Source organism: Haematobia irritans, chromosome 1 (genome assembly GCF_050003625.1).
Source record: "Haematobia irritans isolate KBUSLIRL chromosome 1, ASM5000362v1, whole genome shotgun sequence".
NCBI lineage: Eukaryota > Metazoa > Arthropoda > Insecta > Diptera > Muscidae > Haematobia > Haematobia irritans.
Window position 1 is genome coordinate 50,149,511 of NC_134397.1, and position 19,317 is coordinate 50,168,827.

Genomic DNA, 19,317 nt, shown 5'->3' on the forward strand with positions numbered 1-19,317 from the left:
ATTCTTTGAAGCTTTTATGTTCGTTATTAATTTTATTTTTACATCTACTTGTTTGCCTAAGAAGACCGTTTATAGGGCATCCACAGATCATTATGATGGTGATGATGAATATTAAAGCGAATGCAGTTTTACCAAAAACATCCAGCCCATTGGTTTTATTTTCTTTTTCTCCCTTTCTTAGTTTATTTAGAGAAAGACGGATTTTTTTCGATGAAGTGAAAACAAAAACACAAAGCAAAAGTTGTACTCTGACTTCTTAATAGCTCTTTTGTATATATATATTTTTGGTAAGCAGAGTTAAACAAGCTTAAAACCAAATCCCATTTCAGTTAAGTTCAAGTTCTGAAGGGAAGAAGTGTTGTTTTTCGGGCCATTAACGTCGTTCGTCTTTTTAGTATGTCACCTTAATAAGCTTCAAACTGGCTTTGCAAAGACGGCGGCGACGACGACGTAAAAGACATACAGCTACTGCTGCTTAAAAAAACACGAGCGTTAATAAGCGTGAAAAAGAACAAAAATGAATTTTAGACTTTTACTTACCTTCATTGTGACTTTTGGTTTGACGCAAACAAATAATATTGTTGTCGATGGCGCCAATTTACTGGATAGCTATCTACCAGCGTCTATGCAGGCCCTTGCCTATTACATAGATCATCTGCAATATGAACCTTTAACAGCAACCACTGTGGAGCCGCCATTCACTTCAGATGACTCAGGTGATAGTAATAGCTCTACATCGTCTACGACATCAACAACAACAAAACGACCTTCCATTACGTCTTCATCGACATCAAGCTGGTGGAAACCTCCCTCTTGGTGGGGTGTAGGAGGAGAAACATCAACAACTGTAAATCCATTAAGTCAACCAACACCTGCCCACAAACCAGGTTTATATGCTCCAGAAACACCTACAAAGCTTCGAGAAGAACCAGAGGGTTATGATATTTTCTATGAATTGGGTAATCGACCAGAGGGATTTGCTAATTTACCCTTGTCATTGATACGTGATATTATAACCGAACCAAATCATGATGATTTTAACAATGATGTTGAATCTCTGGACAATTTTTTGCGTCTTTACGATGACAACTATGGCAGGGCTACAATTGATTCGGCCACAGCCATGGATCGTTGGTCTACAACTTCAACGGCGGGGAAAAAACGCGTTCCACCCACCAAACCCTATGTAGAATTCCTACTCGTCTATGATCTATTGAAGAGAGATGCTAAATCTTCAAATTTAAGTAAATACGAAGGATATTCTGAGGATATTTTACGTGATCTCTATGAGTTGTCGAAAATGTCTGCGGCCCATCAATTGCATACCCTGTTCAAGCGTATGTTGGATCGTCGTGATATACAACGAAGTGATGTTGTTTCCCGCATACAGGGCATAGTTAATGATCTTTCCGATCCCAATAGTCCAACAGTAAAAGCGCTACAGTTTATTCCAGCAATGCCATTTTTACCATAAAAAGAATTGACTTTTGCACTAAAGATTCGAAAATATGAAGATGAGTTTTGAAAATTTTATACTTATTTCAATTTGTTGTAAATAAAGTACACAAAAAAGTGTTGTCACAAAAATCATGAGTTTAAAAATTACAAAGAGAATCCAAAACGTCAAATAATTTCAAAAAGTTACATATTTTCTGTTAAAGATGATAAACAATTGGAATACCCTCGAATAAAAGTAGAATCCATAAAGTGTAAAGCTTGCCTATGTAGACATGAAAATTGTCACCTTGTATTTAAGAACGAAAATTCAATTCTAATTCTTCAATTAGTAAAATTAGGTGGTAGACACGTTGCCAAAGTTGGTAGAATTTTGATAAAATTGTGGGTGATTTTGAGATAATTTTCTTTAGAAATAAAATTTTGACAACATTTTCTATAGATATAAAATTTTGACAAAATTTTCTATAGAAATAAAACAGAGTGTGAAGCTGTGCACACCAGAATAAATCCTTGAAAACGGTTTTGACGAAGTCAACCGAAATATTGGAAATAAAACATAAATAAAAACTTCAATCCTTAAAAAAAAAAAAAAAAAAAACAAAAAAAAATCTATAGAAATAAAATTTTGACGAAATTTTCTATCGAACAAAAATTTTTTTGACAAAATTTTCTATAGAAACAACATTTTGACAAAATTTTTTATAGAAATAAAATTTTGACAAAATTTTCTATAGAAATAAAATTTTGACAAAATTTTCTATTGAAATAAAATTTTGACAAAATTTTCTATAAAAATAAAATTTTGACAAAATTTTCTATAAAAATAAAATTTTGACAAAATTTTCTATAGAAATAAAATTTTAACAAAATTTTCTATAGAAATCAAATTTTGACAAAGTTTTCTATATAAATACAATTTTGACGAAATTTCCTATAAAAAAATAAAAACTTTCACAAAAATTTTCTATAAAAAAAAAATGTTGACAAAATTTTCTATAAAAAAAAATTTGAACAAAATTTTCTATAGAAATAAAATTTTGACAAAATTTTCTATAGAAATAAAATTTTGGAAAAATTTTCTATAGAAATAAAATGTTGACAAAATTTTCTATAGAAATAAAATTTGGACGAAATTTTCTATAGAAAAAAAAAATTGACAAAATTTTCTATAGAAAAAAATTTTGACAAAATTTTCTGTAGAAATAAAAAATGTTGACAAACTTTTCTGTAGAAATAAAATTTTGACAAAATTTTCTATAGAAATAAAATTTTGACAACATTTTCTATAGAAATAAAAAAATTTTGACAAAATTTTCTATAGAAATAAAATTTTGACAAAATTTTCTATAGAAATAAAATTTTAACAAAATTTTCTATAGAAATAAAATTTTGACAAAGTTTTCTGTAGAAATAAAATTTTGACGAAATTTCCTATAAAAAAAAATAAAAACTTTCACAAAATTTTCTATAATAAAAAATTTTGACAAAATTTTCTATAAAAAAAAAATTGAACAAAATTTTCTATAGAAATAAAATTTTGACAAAATTTTCTATAGAAATAAAATTTGGACGAAATTTTCTATAGAAAAAAAAATTGACAAAATTTTCTATAGAAAAAAATTTTGACAAAATTTTCTGTAGAAATAAAAAATTTTGACAAACTTTTCTATAGAAATAAAATTTTGACAAAATTTTCTATAGAAATAAAATTTTGACAACAAAATTTTCTATAGAAATAAAATTTTGGAAAAATTTTCTATAGAAATAAAATGTTGACAAAATTTTCTATAGAAATAAAATTTGGACGAAATTTTCTATAGAAAAAAAAAATTGACAAAATTTTCTATAGAAAAAAATTTTGACAAAATTTTCTGTAGAAATAAAAAATGTTGACAAGCTTTTCTGTAGAAATAAAATTTTGACAAAATTTTCTATAGAAATAAAATTTTGACAACATTTTCTATAGAAATAAAAAAATTTGACAAAATTTTCTATAGAAATAAAATTTTGACAAAATTTTCTATAGAAATAAAATTTTAACAAAATTTTCTATAGAAATAAAATTTTGACAAAGTTTTCTGTAGAAATAAAATTTTGACGAAATTTCCTATAAAAAAAAATAAAAACTTTCACAAAATTTTCTATAATAAAAAATTTTGACAAAATTTTCTATAAAAAAAAATTTGAACAAAATTTTCTATAGAAATAAAATTTTGACAAAATTTTCTATAGAAATAAAATTTGGACGAAATTTTCTATAGAAAAAAAAATTGACAAAATTTTCTATAGAAAAAAATTTTGACAAAATTTTCTGTAGAAATAAAAAATTTTGACAAACTTTTCTATAGAAATAAAATTTTGACAAAATTTTCTATAGAAATAAAATTTTGACAACATTTTCTAAAGAAATAAAAAAATTTTGACAAAATTTTCTATAGAAATAAAATTTTGACAAAATTTTCTATAGAAATAAAATTTTAACAAATTTTTCTATAGAAATAAAATTTTGACAAAGTTTTCTGTAGAAATTAAATTTTGACGAAATTTCCTATAAAAAAAAATAAAAACTTTCACAAAATTTTCTATAAAAAAAAAATTTGACAAAATTTTCTATAAAAAAAATTTGAACAAAATTTTCTATAGAAATAAAATTTTGACAACATTTTCTATAGAAATAAAAATTTTTGACAAAATTTTCTATAGAAATAAAATTTTGACAAAATTTTCTATAAAAATAAAATGTTGACAAAATTTTCTATAAAAATAAAATTTTGACAAAATTTTCTATAGAAATAAAATTTTAACAAAATTTTCTATAGAAATCAAATTTTGACAAAGTTTTCTATAGAAATACAATTTTGACGAAATTTCCTATAAAAAAAATAAAAACTTTCACAAAATTTTCTATAAAAAAATTTTTGAACAAAATTTTCTATAAAAAAATTTTGACAAAATATTCTATAGAAATAAAATTTTGACAAAATTTTCTATAGAAATAAAATTTGGACGAAATTTTCTAAAGAAAAAAAATTGACAAAATTTTCTATAGAAAAAAATTTTGACAAATTTTTCTGTAGAAAAAAAAATTTTGACAAAATTTTCTATAGAAATAAAATTTTGACAAAATTTTCTATAGAAATAAAATTTTGACAAAATTTTCTATAGAAATAAAATTTTGACAAAATTTTCTATAGAATTAAAAAATTTTGACAAAATTTTCTATAGAAATAAAATTTTGACAAAATTTTCTATAGAAATAAAATTTTGACAAAATTTTCTATAGAAATAAAAGTTTGACAAAATTTTCTATAGAAATAAAATTTTGGCAAAATTTTGTATAGAAATAAAATTTTGGCAAAATTTTCTATAGAAATAAAATTTTGACAAAATTTTCTATAGAAATAAAATTTGGACGAAATTTTCTATAGAAAAAAATGACAAAATTTTCTATAGAAAAAAATGACAAAATTTTCTGTAGAAATAAAAAATTTTGACAAACTTTTCTATAGAAATAAAATTTTGACAAAATTTTCTATAGAAATAAAATGTTGACAACATTTTCTATAGAAATAAAAGTTTGACAAAATTTTCTATAGAAATAAAAGTTTGACAAAATTTTCTATAGAAATAAAATTTTGACAAAATTTTCTATAGAAATAAAATTTTGACAAAATTTTCTATAGAAATAAAATTTTGACAAAATTTTCTATAGAAATAAAATTTTGACAAAATTTTCCATAGAAATAAAATTTTGACAAAATTTTCTATAGATATAAAATTTTGACAAATTTTCTATAGAAATAAAAAATTTTGACAAATTTTCTATAGAAATAAAATTTTGGCAAAATTTTCAAAAGAAATAAAATTTTGATAAAATTTTCTATAGAAATAAAATTTTGACAAAATTTTCTATAGAAATGAAATTTTGACAAAATTTTCTGTAGAAATAAAAAATTTTGACAAAATTTTCTATAGAAATAAAATTTTGACAAAATTTTCTATAGAAATAAAATTTTGACAAAATTTTCTATAGAAATAAATTTTGACAACATTTTCTATAGAAATAAAAAAATTTTGACAAAATGTTCTATAGAAATAAAATTTTGACAAAATTTTCTATAGAAATAAAAGTTTGACAAAATTTTTTATAGAAATAAAATTTTGGCAAAATTTTCTATAGAAATAAAATTTTTACAAAATTTTCTATAGAAATAAAATTTTGATAACATTTTCTATAGAAATAAAATTTTGACAAAATTTTCTATAGAAATAAAATTTTGACAACATTTTCTATAGAAATAAAAAATGTTGACAAAATTTTCTATAGAAATAAAATTTTGGCAAAATTTTCTATAGAAATAAAAATGTTGACAAAATTTTCTATAGAAATAAAATTTTGACAAAATTTTCTATAGAAATAAAATTTTGACAAAATTTTCTATAGCTATAAAATTTTGACAAAATTTTCTATAGCTATAAAATTTTGACAAAATTTTCTATAGAAATAAAAGTTTGACAAAATTTTCTATAGAAATGATATTTTGGCAAAATTTTCAATAAAAATAAAATTTTGACATAATTTTCTATAGAAATAAAATTTTGACAAAATTTTCTATAGAAATAAAAATTTTTGACAAAATTTTCTATAGAATAAAATTTTGGCAAAATTTTCAATAGAAATAAAATTTTGACAAAATTTTCTATAGAAAAAAAATTTGACAACATTTTCTATAGAAAAAAAAATTTTGCAAAATAAGATTTTTTGTTTGATAGTTTGTTTTTTGTAAAATTTTTTCAAAAGTTATTTTGGTCTCGAGTGGCGGTTAGAGACTCCTTATATAGTGGTAAAAATACGTATTTTTGTTAGCATTCACCTTTTGTATCCACTTCATCCACAACCACAAATAGTGAGTCTTTAATCCATAAATAGTGAGCCTTTAATATAGCAGACTAGTTCATGTAACAGACTTCCTTATTAAAGATTTGATTTTTTTTCATTTTATCATTTTGATATTTGGGTCGTCTGTACACATTCAAAACAAAGGGATAAATATTCATCTAATTCCAAATGATTCTTATTAGAAATGTAACATTCAAATGTTTTTGGAAACACACCCTCAAAACCTCCTACCCTTACACAACCCCTGAGCCGTTATACCAATGGTGGACAAAAAATGGGTAGTAAGTCAGCCCGTCCACCAGCTAACTTGTGAGTGGGGGTAATGAAACATATGATATTTTCGACGTCTGTCTGCTTTTGCTAATGTCTAGCCGCTGTTTCTGCTTTTGTTATACGCTCGTAGATTTTCTTGAGCGAATTTAGTGTGCAAATTGTTGGTATATTTTCAGTAAGAAAGTGACGTTAACTCGCGAATGAACACTCACAATACCCGCCGCTTCCACATATGGCTAACTAGCTACAGTACTAACAGCATTCTATGGGGGCTACAAATTAACTCATTGCTCTCAATTATTTCACATTAAAAAATTAAATTTATAAAAAATAATAATAAATTCATTGAAAAAAAAAACACATCATCATGGACACAACCGTAACAAGTGCGAAAAGGCATTGGTTCGTTTATGGTGAACTTGAATAGTTTCTATCGATTTATTTGGAATTTTTGTTTGTGGAAATGCATTAAAACAGAAGAAAATCTATGTGAAAAATAATAATACTCGATGAATTCCATTGTTCGGAAAACAACATCTAGACTTAAGTGTTCCGCAAGTTCATATATAGCCTTGAACCAGTGACCATAGCCTTATATGTGTTTTATACACTCACTATTATCCATGGACAATAGCCAAAACCATTAAACAAGTGGAGCATTATTAAAATGGCTATTTCAGAAACAAAAATTCTTTCGGGAAATTTTTTGCATAAAGCTTTGAATGAGGCCAAAAGGTATGCATTATTTCGTAATATTAAAATGGGATGCTAGTTGTATTTCGTGTTCATTTCAATAAGAGAGTTTTCTTCTAATTCTACCATAGGATCGAGGATATAAAAAGTTTATAATTCCGTTTGCAAAATATCGATATATGTTTCATAGCTAAAGACCGAAATTAAAATATATAAAAATATAATGAAAATGTATTTTTATTTGATAAATCTAGTCAAAATCGTTAAAGGAATGATTTAACACTATAAACGTGCAAGTTTTTGTGCTTTGGAAATGAACATAGTAATACTCTTACTCATACAAAATATATACGAACATGGTGTCACGCTTACAAAATAAATTCATTACCATTACAAAATAAATACAGTAAACCTCTCAAACTTGGACACTCTGAAAACCGGACACCTCCCAAACCTTGACAGTTGTCTAGGGACGTTTGCTATATTAACACATTAAAAGTAACCTCAAATGTGGACAAAATCTAGACGACCGTGAGTGTCCACCTTTCAGAGGTTTCACTGTACATAAATGTTATTAAATGTTGCAAAAAAAGTATTCTGCACGAATGCTTTTAAACCTGTAAAATATCCCCCGATTCAGTTTTTGATATAGCTCATATATATCTCTCGGTTTTCCCAGTAAAAATTTCCCAATATATACAGTGAAACCTCACAATCTTGGACACTCTGAAAACCGAACACATCCCAAATCTGGAAATGTTGTCTGGGGACGGTTGTTATATTAACACATTAAAATTAACCTCTCATAGCTGGACACCTCCCAAATGTGGTCAAAATTTAGGCGACCATGGGTATCCCGCTAAAAAATCGAGATGATGATATAGAGTGTGGAGAGCTGTATAATATACTCAACTTCGACCCACTACAATTGATTTGGAAAAGTTCTTGCTCGGTCGCCAGCGACCGAGTTCTTTAAAGTTCTTTAAAGGAATTGTCTAACGCATTAAACGTATAAGGTTTTGTGCTTTGGAAATGAACATAGTTCGCTTAATCATACAAAATATATACGTACATTCATCCGATTTTTTTCAATAATTGATATATTACATTCATTCCCATTTTCCATATATATTTAATGATAAAAATTCGAAAATATGTTGTGCCTAATGGTAAAACTAAATTTGGAAAAGTTTTTGCTCGGGCGCCTGCTGAAACGGTCCATTATATTGTTAAAGCCTTTTCTTCGAATGCGGCAATTTTGCAACGAAATCGACTTTCATAATCATCGATCGATATCATATGCGTTTCTTTATTTCCTGCTATGCCTTTTTAAAATATTTAGTAAAAATTATTCCAAAAAAAAAGCGTAAGCGATTTATTGAAACAATTAACTAATTAAAAATTATTTTTTCTCACACTTTTTTAAAGGTTAAGTACAAAAAATCAACTAACCGTAGCATTCATCTTATTTCTAGAGTCGTTCTTGTGTACACACACGTTTAGTTCATAAAATTTTTAAGACATACATGCAGTAAGGAAAAATTTCATTTGGTCTAGGAAAATTTCTTAATAAATAACAAAAATAAACTACAACAAAATAAAATCGGAGTTTTTTTTTCCAAAATACAGATTCAGAATCGAAACTCCTAAGGCTATGCTGTATTTAGAATGACCAAAACCGGCGGACCGGTTTATCTTATCACATCGATTGTCGGCTTTATCGGAAAACCGTTTTTCCATGGACCGGTCGAACCTTATTGTGATTTCAATGTAAAATTGTCCATTTAATGCCTAACATAGGCAGTTAAACCCGGTTATAGAATGAACTGCTATAAAAAGTGCACCAAATAAATACAAAAATTTTTTATCACTTAAACTGCATTTTGACTCAAGTTACATCGGATGAAATTTGCTGCCATGCTTACGAGGCTGAATAATTCAAATTTTGGGTACCGTTATAGACCAATTTTCGAACGGTAATTAGAGAGCATATACAGACATCTCGTACAAAATCTAAACCGCATCGATGGAAACGGGTTTGGAGAAAATCCCACATTTGAGAGACCGGTAGAACCGGCGTTTTCAAGCCCTCAACAACCCTCTTTCGGTTTTTATATTTTTATTGTAATATTGTCAATTTAATACCAAATTTAGACAAATATATCTGGGTACTTTAATAAACTGTAATGAAAATACTTCGAAATAGGTATAACGTACATTTGAATTAAAACCCAACTTTTAATAAAGTATCGAGCTAGATTTTTCGTTGATTTTTTGTGACATTGGTTAGGTTAGGTTTTGTGGCAGCCCAATGCATCAGGCTCACTTAGACTATTCAGTCCATTGTGATACCACAGTGGTGAACTTCTCTCTTATCACTGAGTGCTGCCCGATTCCATATTAAGCTCAATGACAAGGGATCTCCTTTTTATAGCCGAGTCCGAACGGCGTTCCACATTGCAGCGAAACCACTTAGAAAAGCTTTGAAACACTCAGAAATGTCACCAGCACATTGTCTTCAATCACGAAATTAATTGATCCAATTAATTTTTAATTGAAATGTCTTCAATCACAGAAATGATAGTATCAATCACCAAAGTCAATTAAAAGTTTAATTGATGCAACTAATTTTTGTTTCAATTAAAACATTTTTAATTTTTAAATATTTTTTAAAATTCATAATTTTAATTGAAAAAATTCTCATAATAGTTTTTCTATGTAGTACTTAATTGCTAACGCACCCTTTCTAGGGTCCATTGAACTTATCATAAAAGAAAGCTTCCTTTAGAATTCCTGCTGTTACTGCTTTCACATTCTTGTTTTGTTTTGTATTATTTTATACCCTTGGTTCGAATTGAAGATCTTCTGTAAACAAAGAGCTCTTACATACACATCAATTGTGGAAACTTTTCCACATAAAACCTGCTGTCGTTTTGATGTCTTTTTGTTTTTGCATGACACCATTGAATAAATTTTTTGGAATTTACTGACGAAGAAAAAAAAACGATATTCCTTTTTCGTGATATTCAGCCTCGTAAAATATGTTTTGAGAATACACCAAATACTTGGTATTTTTTTTATTTATATGTTCGAAATAGCTTAACGAATGAGTGCATGCGTCATGCAATTCTTCATCAATTTGGAATGTATTGAAATAAACATGAATGCTTTAAAGGCTTTAAGAAAATTAGGAATATTGTTAATCTCATCAAAGCTGTAGATTTGATGCAAAGAAGAAATGTATATTGGTCTTAAAATTTGGCGTTGAAGAAAATTGTGCATAAACTCGATTCTGTACTATTTTATGATAGTGCAAATTGCCATAGAAGACAAAGCGAATGAAATCTACAGATCTTGACAATCCTAACTGATTTAATAATATCGCATTTTTAGTATTATTTGAATGGATATATTAGATAATTTTCTTCCTTAACATATACACAAAGAAAAACTACTTTCTTCTGGAAAGAAATTTCAGGCAATAGAAATTTTGGATCTTCTGCACGGAAAAAATACTTTTTTGCATATACTTCGGTGTAAAAGTGATATGTTTGCTACTCAAAGTACTTTATTTTTAAGTGCAAGCATATAATGTTTATTACCTACCTGGTAACATGTTTGGAACATATATGTTTATATGTTAAAATATCTTATGTTTGGAACATCACATGTTTCGGTGTAAAAATTGTATGTTTGACAGTCAAATTTTTAAATGCAAGCATATAATGTTCACAAACGTGTATAACATGTTTGGGCATATATGTTAATATGTTAGAACACATTAGAACATTTTCTTCAGTATAATGTCTCTGGGTGCAAACATACATTATTTTACAAATTTCGTACACACATATATGTGCCTCGAAACGTCAGATAGAGCGAGCGAGAGAGAGAATAGAGCAACCGGATAAAGATGGCGACGGAGATTGATAGAAAAAATTGAGAGAATTGGATGAGAGCAAAAGGTTCTCTATTGAGAGACGTGCATGCACAGAAAAAATATCACCAAAACATTTCCAATTAAAAAGTTAATTGAAGTTGAAAATGCTTTCAATTAATAAATTAATTGATACAATTAACTTTTTAATCAAGATAGAAACATCAAGTTAATGAAGTAAATGATTGAAAATTTAAAAGTTTTTAATTAAAAAATTAATTGATACTTTAACTTTTTAATCAAATTCGGAAGACTAAGTCAGTTAAAACAAGTGATGAACATTTTTTTATTTTATAATTAAAAATGTATTTCGAACAATCATTTGTTATTCCAAATAAAAACTCTGAACCACTTCAGAAAGTAACTGAAAATATTTACCGTTTTTAATTAGAAGATTAATTGAGTTTTGCAATCAATATCAATTAAATTTTTAATTGAATCAATTAAAAAATTAATTGAAATTTGCTAATGAAAACAATTATTATTTTAATCAAGAATTTTTTCTATGCCCAAATAAAACTGTGATTGATACTTTGATTTTCGTGATTGAAGACATTTCAATTAAAAAATTAATTGGATCAATTAATTTCGTGATTGAATCAGAACAAAAACTTTTTGTGTGTGGGTACACAGAAAAAAATTTCACGAAAATTTTTCCAATTAAAATCTTAATTGAGTTTTAAAAAATATTCAATTAAAAACTTAATTGATTCAACAAATTTTTTAATTGAAATAAAAATCAATCACACAAATTAATAGTATCAATTAAATATTTAATTGGATCAATTAATTTTTTAATAGACTGACAATTAATTTTTTAATTGATACTATCAATTCTGTGATTGAAGACATTTCAATTAAAAAATTAATTGGATCAATTAATTTCGTGATTGAATCAGAAAAAATTTTTTTGTGTGTATTTATACTCAAAATTATTCAATTTGCACATTCACTTGTGTATTAGGAGAAACGAACAGAGAGCGACAACACAGAGAAAAATGAAGTCTGTTGTAAAACTGATGCTAAAATGAACTAATATTTATAGCAAAATTTTTATTTTATTTTAGATTATCTTTAAAATTTTGTAAGAAACTTTCCCCAGTCCAACGATTTTTTTCTTTATTCCAAGTATGTCTCAAGAATTTTATGAACTAAATAGCAGTAAAATGTCAATGACATACAAATTCGTTTAATTCTAACTAAAACAGAAGAAGAGTACACTTCTCAAAAATAGTAAGAACGAACTACAGCGTGGTAAAAATGGGAATGATCTGGCGCTTAAGATTTTTTCATTTTTTTTCGAGAAAGATGCATTTCGTAAATGGTAATTAAAAATCCAAAAATGTCGGAAAATTTTTGTTAATTTAATGAATCTCAAAATTTGAAATACATTTTAGTTCAATTTTCGCACGAAATAGTTCACTTTTCTTATAATGTAGTTAACTTGTTTTTCTGTGAAAGAGAATTGGATTTATTTTCAATTTGATAGAAGAATGCGAAATCTATAATATAAAGAGTAGTGTAATATTTTTATTTGTACTAATTAGTGAAAACTTGTTGTAATAAGTCCGCTCTTCCACTTCCTCAGTACGTCTCTACACAGAAAAAAATTTCACGAAAATTTTTCCAATTAAAATCTTAATTGAGTTTTAAGAAATATTCAATTAAAAATTTAATTGATTCTACAAATTCTTTAATTGAAACAAAAATCAATCACACAAATTAATAGTATCAATTAATTTTTTAATTGGATCAATTAATTTTTTAATTGACTGTCAATTAATTTTTTAATTGATATTATCATTTCTGTGATTGAAGACATTTCAACTAAAAAATTAATTGGATCAATTAATTTCGTGATTGAATCAGAATTTTTTTTTTTGTGTGTACACAAAGTTCGACTATCGGGCCAAACATATGAGTAAGTAGATAGAAATTTTATTGAAATGCCGAAAATCGGTTAAACGATGTTCAAAATACATGTTTCGGATTAACCGAAAATAGTAATTTTTTCACAATCCGGTTTTACTGTTTTTGAAACGGAAGCAGGTTATTTGATTTTAAGAAAAATTTTGAGCATGGAAATTATACTTCGTTTGTCCAAAATTTCGTTCCTCAGAAGAGAAAATTCTTTCGTTTACCAAATAAGGGAGCCACCGTGGTGCAATGGTTAGCATGCCCGCCTTGCATTCCTGCTTCGTCCGAACACCAAAAAGTTTTTCAGCGGTGGATTATCCCAGTATTGCTGGTGACATTTCTGAGGGTTTCAAAGCTTCTATAAGTGGTTTTAGTGCAATTTGGAACGCCTTTCGGACTCGGCAATAAAAAGGAGGTCCCTTGTCTTGCTTAACATGGAATCGGGCAGCACTCAGTGATAAGAGAGGAGTTCACCAATGTGGTATCACAATGGACTGAATAGTCTAAGTGAGCCTGATACATCGGGCTGCCTATCCTAACCTAACCTAAATACTGAAGTGCGGAGATATAACATCAGTATGTTCGCCTTTCAATTTGCGTATAAAACTAAAATCTTTGGATCTGCTACTGTGGTAGCTTTGAAGAACTTTCAGCTGGCATTTATAATTAGAATAAATTAACTATCAAGGGTAGTTGAGAGGGAACCGCTATAGTGCAATAAATGCTCCAGTAGTGCTTACATAAGCTTTGTACGACTTTTGAAGTTTGCCAAAATTTTTAACCTTGTGATGTGCATTCGAGATTGCCAGTTCCTACTCTACCTATTCCAATTACTGGACAATATTGGCATAGTCAATTTCATTTATTCCCAGCGATCTTCACAAAAACTCAACATTCCCTAAAACAGAAATTAATAGAAGCCTTTTTAATTTCCAAATGTACCGCTCCAGTATTTTTTTATATCTACCACCATAGTAGAATGGTGATGCGGGTCTGATAAATTTGCCATTCCGTTTGGAACACGTCGAAATATCCATTTTCCAATATATAAGGTGTATGTATTCATATGTGAATAGTGCAGACATCGTCCTGAATTTGGCACAGGTTCGTTTTTTTTTGTCTGCACGCCGCTCAAGTTCGAAAATGGGCTCCCAGCAAAAAATACTTCAGCAGTAAAGTAAGAGTTTAGTTGCGCTTTTTGGTATATAATAAAGTAGGCAGTGCATCCACACTGCATGAATCGGTGGCAATAACGTAAACGAGTAATCAAACTAGTTTATGATCATTCGTTTACGATATGCAACCAATTCATGCAGTATAGATGCATGAAAGGTAGTGCTGTTTTCCTTCACGCCAACAATGCTATACTCAAGATTATATATCACTTCTGAACAATATTTCTATTAAAATTATATCAGCGCTATGTAGAAGCTGCTCTAAATCGGGACATCGCCCACAAAAATCAACGCTAATTCGGTTGTTTTGTAAACAGTTGGTACTGCCTCTTTTCTTTACAATCCTGCTGAAATAGTGCTCCATTTTTTGCTGGGCTATATCGGTTCAGGTTTGGAAATAGCCCCCATATAAAACGATCTCCGGATTTGATTTCTGAGCTTCTGTACACCTCAATTTTTAACCGATTTGTCTAAAACCGAGAGATATTTTAAGTCCACATGCCTGAAATTCTCAACCTAGGGGTACTTTAGGTCCATAAATGAATATGGTGTGTATCTTTCCATGTTCTTGCTGAGATTACGGTTTCTGAAGGTAGTTACAGTGGGGATCAATTCCATTTTGGACCAAACACTAAAAAGTTCGCCAGCGGTAGTGTATATCCCTTCTCAGTAATCCTGAGACTTTCAAAGTTCTTCGAGGTGGTTTCGCCGGATTGTCGTTCGAACTCGAAGGCCCCTTGTCGTAGAGCTAAAATCGGGTAGCACTCATTGATGAGAGAGTAATGCACCATATGTGCTATTCAGTCCATTGTGATACCACATATGTGTAGAAAATCTAACTAGCATAGTAACAACACGACAAGGAACTCTGAGTCATCGAAATGGGACGAGTGATCTTCAGACCGAATTGTTCTTTTATTTGTCCACTCTTGACCGTCTAGCAGAGCTAACGCAACATATCGAATAGTCATTGAAAGCAATCCAAGAGACAAGTAGGAATTGGAATTAATTTGGTTATATGTCTTAAGTTAATGAAACTCTTCTCCAAAAACTGTTTGATACAATATGTCTACCGATATCTTTTGCCCTTCACTGTGCAAAAATGGACCATTTTATCTCTTCATTTATTTCGCAACACGTCATTTGAAATCCATTCTTTTTTTTTCTAAATAAACCCATTCATAATGAAAACATTTCGAGAGTATTACTAATTCCCATTTCATGCTAATGAATACTAATAACCAACAAACATTTCAGATCATTCACACGCTCCGAAATAGATCTTGGCCGTTGGCGTAGCACTAAACACACACCAAGTGACGTTGCTACTACCATCAGCAGCAACGGCAGCAGCAGCACAAGTTGTAATAAACATCCAGATGACAGCATGGAACTCGCACATAGTTTATGTTTAAACGAAGATGCGCTGAAACAATTGCCGGAACCAAAGCGTTCGGTTTTCATATTCGAATGGCTGGGCTATTTGGAGAAGACTCTCCAGACTGTTGATAGAAATGAAATAAAGTCTAACCAAAAGAAATTGGTTCAACAACTAACAGCACAGATCAATGGATCTCCAGGACCACCAACCCGTAAGCTATTGGCCAGTTGCTTGGCTACACTCTTCTCGGTGGGCGATACATTCTTGTTATTCGATACTGCGAATGCTTGCAATGACATATTGAAGAATAAAGATGATTCTCCCAGTTATTTGCCTACCAAATTGTAAGTATGAAATGTTTCCAATACAACTCGTGTTTATGGTTATATTCCCTCCATAGGGCTGCAATATGTGTTTTGGGGTCTATGTATGAAAAACTTGGTCGCATGATGGGCCGCTCGTACGAGGAAACAGTTAGTCTGCTGTTACGCACCCTACGCAATGCCGAATCTCAAGCTCGTGTTGAGATTATGATAACCCTGGAGAAGGTTTGTGCTGGCATGGGTACAGCCATTGCCAATGTACACAAGGATATTTATAAGGCAACCAAACATTGTCTAACCGATCGAGTTATGGCCGTTAGAGTTGCAGCATCCAAGTGTATTTTGGAAATGATACAACATGCTCCTTTTTTATATCAAACTGAACTGGAAAGCCTTCCTGCATTGTGTTTCCGTTCATTCGATGGTAGCAACTATGAAGTGAGATGTGCGGTAGCTAAGCTTTTGGGAACTTTATTAGCCTTTACACAACAGCAACAGAATGAGCCCAATAATAAAAAGCTCTCCGTACAGCCAGCTAGTCAGTCCAAGGCATCAATGCGCACAGTATCTTTGGATGAGACATTAAATATCCTGATGTCGGGATTTCTAAGAGGTGGTGGTTCATTTCTTAAAGGCACCGGAGAAATTATCAAAGGCAGTTCCAGTGTAAATCGTGAAATACGTGTTGGAGTCACCCATGCATATGTGGTCTTTGTGGACTATATGGGCAGTGTATGGCTTGAACGTAATTTGTCGGTTTTCCTCTCACATATCCTTGATTTAGTGGCCAATCCCAAGGCAGCCTCCTCGCATGTTGATGCTGTCTATTCCCGCAAATGTATTAATTTTATTCTTCGCTCCGTTTTGGGCAAAATGCTGGGCGAGAAAGCACAAACTTCGGCATGTAAAGAGTTGGTGTACATGATAGCTAAACAAATGAACTCCATAGATTTTAATCCGGAGAATGCCAAAGATTCAAATCAAGAGACACTATTTAGTCAACATTTTCTAGTGTGTGCTTTGCAAGAATTGGGCTCATTGGTCTTGGGCTTGGGAACAACGGCGCAGAATCTTTTGGCCGATCAGACTCTAAATGCCATTGATACAACATGTGCGGTTTTGGTACATCCAAGTGCAGCGGCAAGATTGGCTTCTGCATGGTGCTTACGTTGTTTCTGTGTAGCAGTTCCCAGCATGATAACACCTTTAATTGATCGTTTTGTGGATGCTTTGGAGCAGATGCGTTCTTCACCTGAAGCTATAGCTGGGTATAGTTGTGCTTTGGCAGCCATATTGGGAAGTGTACGGTATTCACCACTTGGAATTCCACATACCAAAGGCAAAGTGGTTTTCAATGCTGCCGAAGAACTATTACGTTCAGCTTCACAAAATAGTCGAATGTCTTTGAATCGTACCCAAGCTGGTTGGCTTTTGATTGGAGCTATAATGACACTGGGTTCTGCTGTGGTTAAGGGTCTATTACCTCGCCTCTTATTGCTTTGGAGACATTCATTCCCCAGATCAAATAAGGAATTGGAATCAGAAAAGGCGAGAGGAGATTCATTTACATGGCAAGTAACATTAGAAGGACGAGCAGGCGCATTATCGGTGATGCATAGTTTCCTAGTTAATTGTCCGGAATTAATAACAGAGGATATAACCAAACGTCTTATGACACCTATTGAAAGTGCGTTAGCTATGTTGGTAAAGTAAGTACAAGGCTTTTACATCTATATTACATTATGCCCCATGACACTTGTTTTTTTCAGCCTATCGCCGGTATTGAAAAGTTATGGTACACAACTCAAAGCTCCAGCTGCAATGGTACGTTTGCGTCTTTATGAAACGTTGGCCCAACTTCCAGCCAACGCTATGGAATCGTCGTATACCCATTTACTACGTATGCTTATATCGGAATTCACTTTGGCAGAAAATCCAGCAAACACTACAAATTCACAGCTTAGAAGTTTTTGTCATGCTGATGATTCTGTGATTTTGGGTACATGGTTACAGGAAACTGACCATAGAATTATAGAGGATCAGGTAAATATAAAAAAGAGGCTTGAGTCTTATCAAAAATTAGTAGTAGTGAAAAAAAGCTTTGATAACGAGACCCGTGTGAAAATAAATCCATATATGAATATACGCATATGCGATACCTATAGGTGAATAGAATATTTATTGATGGGGGGAAAATCCTTCTATTCGCCTCTACGTGAATACCATATATTTCAACGATTTGCCGAAAAACGGCAAAATGCAAAAACCTATACGAAAAAAAATATCCAGTTCATTTTGGTGAACTTCTCTCTTATCAATTAGTGCTGACCGATTCTATCTTTAGCTCAAGATAAGGGACCTCCCTTTTATAGCCGAGTACGAACGGTGTCTCACACTCCGTTGAAATCAAGAAATGTCACCACATTACTGAGATGGGATAATCCACCGCTGAAGAACTTTTTGGGGTTTGGTCGAAACTGGGATTGTATACAAAACGGATATGCTAACAATTGCACCACGGTGGCTCCCAGCAGTTCAATATGTACTTATCCTGCAAAAAAACCAACATTTTGGAATAGTAAAGATTTATTTTTCAGCATATCCTCCGTTTAACTCAGTACAACTTTTTTAACCTATGTGAAAAAATCCTAATTCGACTGATAATTGTAAAGTTTATATTTGAAACTTTTCGTACGAGACTAAATCAGGAGAACAAGGTAATAAGCTCGATACCCGTTTTCCATTTCAATGAATTTGAAAGAGCACCGAAATCGAAGTTGTTGTTGTTGTTGTAACAGTTTATTGTGATTTCATCAATTTTATTTTATACGCTTTGGTACTTCAGCTTGTGGCCAGATCGAGGAACTCTGCGACTAAGGTGGGGTGTGTCCAAAGTGATCTGGTGGTAAGTCGGGTTGGTTTAGCTGGACAAGAGAAAAGATGACGCGTGTCGTGTGGCCCTTGGTTGCAAATTGGACATACGTCAGCTACGCTGCTATCAATCACTGATAAGTAGGAATTTAGGCGGCTGCACTTGCCTGATCTTAATTGGACTAAAACTACCCTAGTCTGCCTTGGGAGGAGGTCTCTTTCGTCCGGTGATATGGGCGGTGGTCGGACTCCGAGAACAGGATTAACCTTGTAGCTTCTTACCGCTTCAGCTACAGTATCCTCATGAATCCTGTTCAAACCTACCTGGTACGCTGCTTGATCTAGAGGTTCTCTTTTGTAGCGCTGGATTTCGCGCTCTAGATGATATA

The 19,317-nt window shown here is 30.5% G+C and overlaps 2 protein-coding genes across 4 annotated transcripts in view; both read left to right on the forward strand.

The window, feature by feature from the left end:
* The window catches only part of LOC142220897 (HEAT repeat-containing protein 5B), a 38,238-nt gene that overhangs the window by 7,914 nt on the left and 11,007 nt on the right, over positions 1-19,317 (forward strand). Inside the window, exons 1-4 of one of the 3 annotated variants that reach the window (XM_075290303.1) lie at positions 6,870-7,366; positions 15,611-16,078; positions 16,135-17,766; positions 17,827-18,100. In XM_075290303.1, the coding sequence (XP_075146418.1) occupies positions 7,299-7,366; positions 15,611-16,078; positions 16,135-17,766; positions 17,827-18,100 (2,442 nt within the window). In that variant the 5' untranslated portion in view covers positions 6,870-7,298. Of the gene's footprint in view, positions 1-6,869; positions 7,367-15,610; positions 16,079-16,134; positions 17,767-17,826; positions 18,101-19,317 lie in introns of those variants that run through there. The other 2 variants (XM_075290304.1, XM_075290305.1) reach the window with 2 other exon arrangements.
* On the forward strand, positions 12-1,587 carry ImpE3 (Ecdysone-inducible gene E3). Its single transcript, XM_075290302.1, has one exon. It carries the CDS (start codon positions 518-520, stop codon positions 1,472-1,474), a length of 957 nt encoding a protein of 318 aa, XP_075146417.1. The 5' UTR covers positions 12-517; the 3' UTR covers positions 1,475-1,587.